The 12322-nt window shown below is 38.1% G+C and overlaps 1 protein-coding gene across 2 annotated transcripts in view; it reads left to right on the forward strand.

Annotated features, from left to right (window-relative positions):
• The window catches only part of LOC118247528 (pituitary tumor-transforming gene 1 protein-interacting protein-like), a 28708-nt gene extending 16896 nt beyond the window's left edge, over positions 1-11812 (forward strand). For both annotated transcript variants that reach the window (XM_035545573.1, XM_035545574.1), the window contains exons 6-7: positions 3613-3659; positions 10165-11812. In XM_035545573.1, coding sequence (XP_035401466.1) covers positions 3613-3659; positions 10165-10214 — 97 coding nt within the window. In that variant the 3' untranslated portion in view covers positions 10215-11812. The remainder of the gene's footprint in view (positions 1-3612; positions 3660-10164) is intronic.
• The last annotated feature ends 510 nt before the right edge of the window (positions 11813-12322 follow it).

Consider the following 12322-nt stretch of genomic DNA (forward strand, 5'->3'; position numbering starts at 1 on the left):
GTTCAGTGAAATCGGCACTTAACCTGCATTCATTCTAAAGCAGTGGCTCATGACCGGGGGCACAGGGGATAATTGTGTACCATAACCTTTCCACTGTGATGTGTACATCAACTTCAAATTCTTAATACGGTTAATCTGTAGGAAATGTGGTGCTTCTGGAGGGTAGGGTTTGCTGTGCACGCACTGGGCTACGTGCAACACAGAGCTAAGGTTGAATCCGTTCTTGAATTAAGGAACAAGCATCTCTGGGAGCAGACTGCCCTGCCAGAGCGACTGCTGCAGCTTTGGAGCAGTAGCTGTCTTTCCTAGCTTGTGTCAGGACTGTCTGAAGCAGACAAACTGCTCCAATTGCTGCAGGACATAGTCTTACAAGCCTTTTTTGACCAGACAACTACAGAGGAAATGCATATTGTGTTATGTGGGCTATCCTTTCTAGCCGCTAAGGACTTGTTCTTTGCCAGCAGTTTGCCCACTGGAACTCCTCTTTCTCTCCGTGTATTTCTGATGTCTTGTATTGTTGGAAGACTTTGACGGAGCACTGGCACGGTAGCACAGAGAGGCTGTGGCAGTCTTCATCCTTAGAGGTTTCAGAAGCTGTCTGGAGACGGTCCTGGGCAGCCTGCTTTAGGTGGCCCTGCTTGAGCAGGGGGATGGAACAGATGACCTCCAGAGGTCCCTTTGAAACTTAACCAAAGCGATTTTGTGAACTTAGAACTTAAAAAGGAATATGGTCAGTTCCTGTCCAGGAATGTGTTAGTGTGTATTTACAGATCAGTACCTAGACTATTATGTTGTTGAAGAGAAACACAAGTAAATATCTTAAAATAGCTGCTACTACACATTGGTGTTCAGTAAGGATGCTTGACAGCCAGTCTCTAATAGTCTGTTTTCCACCACTTTATCCTTCATCTTCGTGGCTCTTGGCCAACCTACCTTCTGCCAGCCATGTAAAGACATCTAGATCATTTTTTTAAGAGGTTACTTGAAATAATTAAAAATTTAGTTGTTCTGATAGTCTTTAAAACCCAAACCCACCTGATGTTCTTAGCCCCTTGACCCTGTTTATGGGAATTCTACAAAAATACTTCGAGAAGATTGAAATCACTGTTGAAATGTAGAATTTGTACTTAACAAGGAGCAAGAGGCAAAGGAAACTTGGATTCAGTTTTTAGCTACAAGTACGGAAGAAAAATTGATATTTTATTGCATAGCTTTAAACCTTTATTTGAATTTGTTATCTACAACACGAATTATCATATTTAAAAAGGCATCAAGTAGTATGTCTGTCTTCTTTTACAGCTGCAAATATGTGGTACCTTTATGTTAGATTTGTGTAATTTGTAAATCATGATTTGTTAGAAGCTGATAACCAATGAAAAGCAGTGATATCTTGAATGAGAAACTGAGTATAATTTGGTAGGGCTGTGGTAAGGGAGAACAGTGGGGGAGAAAAATAAAGGTTTGCAATTGATTTACAAATAACGAAGTATGGAAAACTATGAACTATTATTATCAGGAAAAATACATTATTATAGCACTGAGGGCAAATTGTAAGAAGAGCCAGGAATTTAGCATGCAGAAGGTGGAATAATAGCAGTAGTATTAAGAAACAGAACCAAGTTGGAGGCACTGTACGATGACATTGGTTGATCGTAGTGTAAGATGTTAATAGTAAGGCTCCTTTGGGTGGCTCATTCAGTCACTCTTCAGAATTGTCTGACTCTGCTCAGTTGATGTGTACCTAAGCCTTAGTGTGCACGGATTTAGTCATGGATTCTATTACACGGTAGTGGCTGCCTGGCAAAGTTTGAATGTTCCTCAAATATTAATAATTTTACCCTTCAGACTAAACAATTTAAAGCTTTTAGATTTTATTTTTTTTAAATAGTCTTGGGGTGGTATCCTAAAGTATTTTGAGATTTAAGGCTTACACAGGCTGATTTCAACCCCCCTTCTGCAGATACTTAGTGCTTTCTGTGTTCAGGGCAGGTTCAGATGGACTGCTGAAGCACTGAGATTTCAATTGAAACTGCAGCGTGAGTCTCCATTATTGGAGTTAGAGCATGCAAAAAGGTCAAAAACATTAGTACCACCAGAAAACTTGGTTTGAGGTCACATAATGTCACATGAAAACCATATAGGAATAGGGATAGGCTTTATACAAGAGAAGGCTGCTTTATGCAGTTTTTTTCCATTCTCTTCCTGAGATCCTGTGCCTCGTGTTTGTATCTTAATGTGACAGAAAGTAGGAATCCTGGGGTCAGCTTACCATCAGCAGGTAACCCTGACTATTCTTCTTGTTCTCTTTAACCTCTCAGCACCCCAGTTTTCTTCCTCTTTCAATTTGGCCAGGTTGTTTTGTTTCCCGTGGTGCCTGAGCCCAAATAGCAAAGTGGGATAGAAAGGAGGGTAGGTATCTCAGGGAAACAGCAGCAGAAGGTTTTGAGTCAATCTCTTCTTGGTTTTCTCATCACACTTTATCTGCAAGCCTTCCAGAAGTGCAGTTGCAGGGAAAGGCCAGTTCAACCCTTCAGACCCACAGGAAACAGGATAATTGCTTCTGAGGATGCACAGAATCTGATTAGCAGTGGGAATTGTTTGAAGGTGGAATATGCATAGGGCAGATGGGATCTTTGGTGAATTAAGCTGTCAGTGCCTAACAGCTTTTTGCTGAATATGTGCAAATTAGAATCGGGGAAAGTCACAACTTGTCTAATTGGGCTGTTTTTTTATAGGGACAACAAACAGCTGATTTTTTTATGTTAGAGGGACATTCTTTTTTCAAATTCTATGTTCTTTCTGCAAAATAAATAGAACCTGGATCATCATAGTGAAACAGTTATGTAGGATCTTGTTGTTTTGTTTTTAAGCAAAATATATGATCCCTTTGAGATGAAGATACATTATCTGAGAAATGATGAAGGAATTTTAAATGGAAAACATCCCATTTTTCCCCCTTTGCCTTTACAAAAGGGAGGGGAAGAAGAAATCAACTCATCAGACACTTGGCTTGTGTGAATGGTTGAAGTTTGGCAATGCGGTATTGAAAACTTATAATTAGATGAAATAACTAGAGGCATCATTTTTTTTAATAGCACAATATTTTAATTTATTCCCTACATGGTTACCATTCTGGATTTTAGAAACTAATAGTTTTCACTTACGCTTGCTGTACTGCTTAAACAAAACAATTACTACAGCACCTTTTATCTTCATGAAATTATTATATTGAATAGTGATTCTGAAGCACACTGTTTTCACAGCTATATTAACAATTATACTCCCAGCTGGAAAGCATCAGAGAATCCTCCAGTATTGCTACTTGCTTTTTATGTGTGTTTATGTATATATGTACATACATACAGGCACATTACTTCTATATAGGAAAGATAATGCATTTCATTACGCTTGGAAATGTATTTTATTTATTGAAGCTATTGATTAGTAAGAAGTTACAGAGAATATTAAAGAGAAGATAAGATGCATAACAGATGTGACTTTTTTGAAGCTTGTAATTGTATACTAAAAATGTTGTAATGTCTTTCAGATATAATTATATTTTGCTCACAGCTTAAAACAGTCTGAATGTTCTGATGCTTTTATTTGTTGCAGGAGACATGAAAGAAAACAGAAGCATGATGAAATACGTAAGAAGTATGGTATGTGGTAATCTTGTTTCGATATTCAGTGTCTAAATTTATTCCTTTTTCCCCCTTTTCCTAATTATTTTTAAAACTCATAGAAGAATCAAGCTGCTTTGTGAGCAACAGAACTAATCAAACCCAGTTTCCTACTGATGCGTGTCTTCTGTCACCGGAACACCTAACCTCGTTGCTGTTACACTCCTTCTCTTCCTCTGCTGTCTCTCCCACTTGGCAGGAGACAATGTGCTGGATGAGTTGTTTGCTTGGGGTGGGCATTTAAATATATTAATTATAATAAATTGTTCTTTCTGTGTCTTCCTAAGTAAGAGCACTCATTTTTATTCTTGAACTCGACAAAACAATCTGGTTGAAATTGGCTAGCAGGCCCATGGTTATTGAAGGAGGACAGACTGACTAGCAGATAACAAACTTTTAAAATCAGGTTGGTTGTTTTTTAAAAAAAAAAAAAAAAAGAGGATGGAGGATGCAGCCTAACATAATGATTCAAATTGTTGGGTTTTGTTTGTTTTTAAGTGGAGCTGTGGTCCAGTAGGAGACTCCTATCACAAGATTGTCAGACCAGATGTGTTGTATAGGAGGCTTTTATTATCTAGGCTTGTCAGTCCTTTCGGTTTTCAATTTGACTTGTTCATAGGGTTAATAGTACTATGTATTCAGAGATAGATATGCTAAAACTATGCTGCACTTATTATGCAAATTGCAATAATGTCAGAGAAGGTGATTCTAGGGGTCTGAAGAGTCGCTCAAAACTGATAATTTTCATCCTCCTCTTAAACTGATTGGCAGTGTCTGGCAGCGCCTTCATGAATCTGCAGCGTGTCCTTTGGCTGATGCAGAAGTAATACAGACAGTCTCTGCGGGGAAGTCTCTGCCTGGGGAATATTTGCAAAAAACACACTTCTTTGCTGGAATGGAGGAAAAATGTAGTGTTAAGCTTGAGCTGCAAGAGGAGGAATGTCATAGAAACAAGTATTTTTGCTAAAGTCCTGTGGTATTTTATAGGATAGTTGTTGACCCTGTTCCCCAGCCGCAATTCAGTTTCAATAGGTTTGTTTGAATTAAGCAGTTTACAGGAGTAGTCCAGATTAAATAACGTGACAAACAGAGTAACAAACTTTTTGTGCTTCTTTCTCCTTAGAAGAGACCCTAGAGTCAACCTTGACAAACTTGAAGCATTGGGATAGATCTGGTGAAGAACTTGTATGTTTAAGACAGTGGCTATGTCTCCAAAAAAGCATGTGTTGCTGTATAGATAAATAACTTTGTGTATCTTTAATGCAGCGCGGCTAAGAGGAGCAAGATCACTAGGTTCTGACTTTGCTGTAACAGTTAGTATATCAAAGCACTGCGCAAGGGTTAAGTGACATTTCAGATGACTGCGTTCTGCTCGTGGAAGTAGTTCACTTGTCTCTGGATGGCCCTACATCTTAGTGAAGACACGCTTCTCTTCGGTGCTTAACATCAGGACTGCTTGGTTGGAACTTGTTGGAGTACTTGAGTTTTCTGACAAGTGTAAGTGTGATTCTGTGCCTCTGGAATAGATACAGCAAATTCAGAATCTAGCTATACTGTACATAGCTGAGTGAGTGTGTCATTTTGCCCCCACTTGAAGCATGTTAGTCCATCAGTGACTTAATTAGGAACAAGTTCCTGCATTCACTGTGTTGGTGGAAGGTGTACCTTCTCAGAAGGAGTCATGCATATTCTTCCCTTTGAGTAGTTATACTTTGCAATGCAGTTTACCCCCAAAAGATCATAATTTAACTATCAGACATAAATTTCAATAGCAAATCTCAGAGGCTTATTTGTTGTCAGGTTTGCTAGTTATAGACACTACGTAGTCAGAGATCAATTTATACTATCAAATAGGTTTGAGGCCTGAATTCCTCTAATTCATTGTTTGCCCTATAGAAGAAAAAACTCTTACCTAAATATTTGGCACACAGTGAGAGGATGGAAATAACTGAGGAGAAATGAGACACTATAAATTATGAAATTCCTAAATACTGCTAATCTGTACAGTTTATATTCTGATAACGTGCAGCCAAATGGCTCTCAAAATAAGTCAGTGGGACAATGCAGTAAGTCCTACTATAACCTTCAATCTTGTCTTAATTTTACACTGCCTAGTAAATACGTATGTTAGCATATTAAACATAATCTAATAAAAATTGCTGCAAATAATTATGGAGACACTAGATTACTTTTGCACTCTTAGGCAGGGCAGAGAGGATTCTCAGTTAAGCAGGCATGGATGAGTGGCAGAATGACAATGACTTTGTTAACCTGACTCTGTAGATTAAGATGATCATGCCTGAAATTTCAGTATTTGGTTGGCTTTAAGGGAATGCCTTTTCCCATTTCATCCACCAGCTTTCCTTACCCTATTTAAATGGTAATTACACATTTATAATGCATTGCAGGTGTCACTCTAGCCACAGTCCTTTGGGAGCACTGGAAGCCATAGAGAGCTTTAGCAACCAGGAATACACACTTTGAATTGTTTCTTTGTTGCGAAATTTGATAGTATTTTTCATTTGCTCACATATGAATGCAATATGATTACACAAATTATATGTTGACTGTTAGAAAATTTTAAAGGAGAATTCAGAGTACTTTGCAGCTTGTATAGCATACAGAGGAACTACAATTTAATTGCTGCTGCATTTGCTGCTATTGTATGTTCAGTATAGCATTAGTAAGAAGCTGCTTTATTCTTTATTTCAGGATTTTGCCTGGTATTAGTGGAAGGCTTCTGTGTCTCCATTTTTACAAAATGATTGCCTCTCATGATTTTGGGCTTCCAAACCACTTGCTTCAATTCTGCAAAGGTTTTAATAGCTACTTTAGTGATACATAATCCTATCTCCTTTATTTTATGTAAGATGCTGATTTTTATATTCAGGAGTTTGTTACAGTAAATGTTCCTTCTGGTCAGGATGCATACTTCTTCATGTTGACCTTCTTTAGGTCCCCTAAGCAGGGAGATCATGTATTGCTGCGCATAAAGCTGTTTAGTTTGTATGTTAAGAATAAACTCGTTAATTTGGGGGTTAAAAATAGAGGAAAAATGTAATAAGGGATGCAGATCTGCAGCATATCACAAACTAGTTCAATTTTTGCAGTATATATGATCTCTTGTAAGAATTTCATTAATTCTATTTTTAGGCAGTGCTGATATGTGATGAGGGTCAGTCAGGTCTTGATGACTGAGAAGCTGCATAGTTAGCACAGTACATAAATGAATATGCTAGAAAGAGGTATTAGATTCTTACAATTGCCTCGTCATTTCATATATTTTAGAAGGCCTCATTATTCCTTAGAAGGTAAGGAAAGGTACTTTACCATCATGCCTTTCAAATTTTCCAGTGCTGCTTAATACTGGTAAGTAGGTCAAATAGTAATCTTGTAACAAAGATGAATAGAAGATGCTCTTAAGTTCTTGTAATTGTCCTGCATATTGATCTTTAAGTTTACAGTAACCTAAAATGGACTTTATTGCAAACAGGATGCCTCAACCTACAAACAGCTAACTTCTTTGAACCTGTAAATGTAAATTACAGGTTGGGTAGTTGCTCCCATGTCAAATGGGAAACAGTTGAGAGACAGCCTTCGTGTCTGGTTCAAGGCAGTCTGCGAGCTTTAGTTGCACCAGACATGCAATCCAATTAGCATAGGCTTGCAGCCCCTCTTTAAGTGTCATGGCTAAGAGCAGCTGTGGCAGCTGACAGGAGCTTTTTGTCATGCTGCTTTTTTCATCTGTCTCTCTAGATTGCTTTTGTCCACTTATTGGAGCCTGAGACAACTTCTTCAGTAAGAATATTGGTGCGAGTGATGAGCTGCTGTCTCCTTCTCGTTTAATATAATCTAATGATCTACTTAAAATGCTGAAGATAAAAGAAATTTAAACCTTGGATGCAGATTTCAGCACGAAGTTTATCTGATGTTGTAACCTCTGTGGCTATCTCCACTCAGGAGGAGGGCTTGTCATTTCTCGTGAAGTACCTCCTTTCCTGGGAATAGAATTTCTGAAGTCACAATCAATGATACTCACACAGGATTCACTCACAGTTCTTAAGGCCTGAACAGTTTGGTTCCAGTATTGTGCAATAAAACAGATCAGAGAACTTGAAGTGAACTTAGAACATGCTAATGCCTATTGGTGGAAAATACCTGCTCATTGTCAAACCAGTTAGTTCATTAAAATTAAAGCAAGTATTGCTGAGAATAGTGAGTAAAAATGGCCCATTCACTTGAACTATCAGGACTAGTTGTCTGAAATAGCTTTGAGTGTGTTGGAGGCGGGGCAGCTAAAAGACTACTTGCCCTCTTCAGAATGATATATGAAGATTTCATCGTAGAAGTTTTGTACCTACCTCTGATTCATTTGAAATTGGCACTACTGGATGTAGAACACCAATTCCAATGAATCTCAGCAATTTAAGCTGCGAGAGAGCAATGTTGAAGGTTTTACTATGTTACCTTCAGATGTATGAAGTGTCAAGTTTGTATTTTGAATGAATTATAGGAGACAAACACTATATAGAGATACTTATGCAAGCTAAGTAAAAATCAGAGTTACAGGTGTGCATGTTTGTTCTTTTCAGGTAGAAGGTGACTTTTTTGGTGTACATTTTGTGGCTGTAATAGGTCACAGACACTTACTGGTTGAGGCAACTCAACCAAGGGGGGCACCTTCTTGATGATTATCTTAGTGAGTATTTTTTTTAAAGACTTAATTTTGATTTTGAGATAACCCCCTTTATCCTTTTATTCCTAAGTTGTTGTTGTCAGGAAATCTGGCACCACCTCTTACAGCTTTGTGGAAGATTGTTTTGAAGTTTGGTGCCTAAAGTTCTGAGTGGAACTGCTTTCTGCAAGTTTAAAGATACAAAAATCTTGATCTCAGTAGTGTTGATAGCTCCCATCAATGCTGTCATCTAGCCATATTCTTATTGCAGAAATGCTTGAAAGATGACTTTTTCTTTAATTGTTTAAAGAAGGGGTAGTACCTCTGATGGCAAGGTATCTATCGGGTAAATAGACTGTATTTCTTTTTACCTGGGTGAAGCTTTATAAATGTGGCTGACTGATGCTTTGGCAAGTAACAGCCATTAGGCGTGAGAGCTTTTGATTTTAACTTCTTACAAACTGGCTGCTTGAAATCTTTACAATTTGAATAATTATAATAGGAATTTTTGTGCATAGTCCTTGATACTTGCTGTTCCCTATCAGGTAGTCAGTCGCAGTTACTGATACAATAATCAGCCATGCTTCTTGCTTGGTATCTTAAAATATGCTGGTAGTTTGAAAGAAATGCCACAGCTGCCACAAGGTAGACAAGACTACAGTCTGCATTTGGTGTTTCTGAGTTTCAGATAGAGCAGTGAATTTTGAATATCTGTGCAGGTGCGTGTGGAAAAAGTATGTTGTGTAAAGATCTGAGGGGGATTCCTAAAAGATGTGGTAGAGACGAACGAGTGCAGTCTTTTCTGCTGTTGTGAAGCTGAACACTTAGGAATTGGGGCTGTTTGGCTTTGCTGTATTCTTGCTCTGTCCTAAATCAGTGATCTAGAGAAGAGTCCAGGCTTGCCAGTCATCAGTATAAAAATGTTGGCAAAAAGGTACTGGCAGTTTTGCTGTTCTTTCACAACAAAAGGTCAGCCTCTGGATTCTTATGGGGCTCCTTTATTTTCAGTGTACGCTTCTGCCTAGTCTAAATCTGGTGTGTGGTTTTTAAGTCTTTTTGAAATAATTGTTGTATGGAACAGTGATTGCTCAACTAATCCTTAAAGAAGATGGTATGCATATCCAGTCACTCAGTAGAACTGGATGGCTTTGCAATGCTTTCTGTGACAATATTCTGGTTAAAACATCAAGAATCTTTGTGATGGAAACACTGCAATCTGCTTGAAGTGGTGCACTTGTTCTATCCCTGGAGGTTTCGGTGAATGCAGAGGTCATCTTCATTTGTTCCTAGAGATTGTTGTCCTGTTCTGGAAATGCAGCAAATGGCTGAAAGTGACAAATGGTTGTGCATATTCAAAGCAGAACTAAGTCAAAATAGCAGTGCCTTACATTTAAAAGGGTGGTGATCTTATAATAACTTTAATTTATAAACTGGCCGGTCTGAATTTGTTCTTCCTGGGCCATCCCTGCTTAGGTTTTGTAAACTCGTCTCTCTCAGAAATGTGCTCTGTGGAGTATACCTCACAAATGAGAAACGTTTTCTCCATAAGAACTTACAGAAATGGTTTCTCCCTCCAAAATCATGAAATACCTGTTCATGATTATAGTCTGAGAAATAAGAGTGTTTTAGAACAATTTCAATTTATTATTTTGAGTGTCTGGGTGGTGATAGGTCGTCTATTACAAGACAAGAATTGCATTTTAGTTTTGTTAAATAGAGTACCTATTTCAGTGGGCTCAGTAACTCAAGCCTTATAAGCAATACTGGTAAGAAAATGATAAATGTAATAATCTTATTTTTGTTTTGCAGGTCTTCTCCAGGATTCTGATAATCCATATAGCAGATTTGAGAATGAATAAAGCTGAGCACATTCCATTAGACATATAGCTCCAGAATACAAGGAGACTTTTTTTGTTTTCATTTGCCCTTTGAGATCTTTTTCCAAAGATTGTTTTCCTTTTACCTCCCCCACTCCCAGTTTTAAAACTAGCTGTGGATGAGGACTGCACGAAATACATCTTTTACCTATATAGAATGATTTTTTTATAAATGCTTTTGGTTGTTGAAATGTTTGCTTATATTGACATTTGTGTGAAACATTACCTTTCCTCCTCTGTCTTTTGTTACCTTATTTAGATGGTTTACAGTCATGATCATGTATTTGAATTCAGTCTTAACTGCCACTTAAACAGTTGTTCCTGTGTTCCTAAATAAAGATTTTTTCCTTACTGTATCCCTTGTATAAAAATAAAAGGCAACAAGGAAGCATAGCTTCACACAGCAGAAATAGCTCATGTTGGTATTGAGGAGGAACTACAACATGCACATTCTTATGTGTTATCATAGAATGAGGAGTGTTTTATTCCCCCCCCCCTCTGGAAAAAGAGGAAAGACTAATGTGTAAGGGTTGAGTGAGGGGAACATCTATGTGTTTGAGTAATTAAATGCAGTAACGGAAATGTTAATGTATACTTTGACTATATTACTGATTTTGAAAAAGAAATTGCACAGCAATATTGGCAAGACCTACATTTGGTAAAAATGTACCAAACCTGATGATCGACTAGATGAACATGTACCTAACTTTAACTTTGTGAACACTTTCTTTTGTAAGCTTAGTGTTTAAAAAGTAAAAATCAAATGTTACCAACATTCTGCAGTTTGTAATAGAGTAAAGGTGGTGGGTTGACCCCTGCCAGCAGCTAACACCACCCAGACACTTGCTCCTTCAAAGCGAAGGGATGAGAGAATGGGAACAGCAAAAGTGAGAAAACCCATATGTCAAGATTAAGATGGTTTAGTAAGTGAAGGAAATGGGAGGAGGAAGAAAAAGCCAAAACCAAGTGCTGTGATCACCACCTCCCTGAAGCAGACCTCAGCCCAGCCAGTTTCTGGGCACTGACCAGCTCCCACCAAAACACCTTCTTCCCTTTTTAGTGCTGAGTATAATGTTGCATGGCATGGCAAATTGCTTTGGTCAGGTCGGGTCAGCTCTCCCAGCTGTGTCTTCTCCCAGCTTCTTGCAGAGCCCTGGCCTATTTTCTGGTGGGGGCAGAGTGGGGAGAATGAGAACTTTGGCATTATGCAAGCACTGCTCAGCAAAGGCCAAAGAACTGGTGTGTTAGCAACTCATTTTAGCCACCAATACAAAGCACGGTGCCATGGAGGCCATACTGTGAAGAATGTTAAATGCATCCCAGCCAGACCCAGCATAGTAAGAAAGTGTTTGTTTTTTAACCTTTTATTCTTTTCCATAATGTGATTTATTTCCTCTCTATTTTCCTAGAGGTGTTTCGTTGAGCATTTTTACTAGCTTACCAGTGTAATGCAACAAGCAAGGAGCTTGTAAGGTTTAAATAACCCCTCTGTGTATTATCCATTAAATAAATGTACAGTATTGAATATATTCATGTTATTTTTATCAATGTTCTTAAAATAAATGCTTTAACATCCTTAATTTGGTTCTGTTCAGTTCTGGTCTTTACAATGTTAACTTGGTTTAAAAGAAGTGATCAATAAAAGAAGTGATCAAGTATGAGTTAGAGAAGGAAAAGAATGTGCTTTTGCTTTCACTGTTTCCTGACAAAAGAATAAGAATGTAATGCCACATAGGTGTGGTGGGAATTAAATCTTGTTTGTGCGTACAAAGGTGAATTGCCATTCCTTCCGGTGCCGGAGAACCTGCCTGTACTTCAGCTTTGGTAACTATCTTCTATTGCTGATTTTGGTACAGTGTTCACTTCCACTTTTTTCACTGTATTTTTCTCTCTGAATATACAGTTCCTCAGGAATTTATGTAAAAATATGGCTCCCAGTTCCTGGATCTGTAGTGGAATTAACATTGATGAAACAATGGCGCAGTTTTCTTTCTTTTTTTTTCTTAACTCATATTTAGCACTTTTTAATTTCATGTTTTCTCAACTCAGCTGTTCTCAAGTCTGAGGTATTACTCAAAGGGCTGTCTTGG

Source organism: Cygnus atratus, chromosome 2 (genome assembly GCF_013377495.2).
Source record: "Cygnus atratus isolate AKBS03 ecotype Queensland, Australia chromosome 2, CAtr_DNAZoo_HiC_assembly, whole genome shotgun sequence".
NCBI classification, from domain to species: domain Eukaryota; kingdom Metazoa; phylum Chordata; class Aves; order Anseriformes; family Anatidae; genus Cygnus; species Cygnus atratus.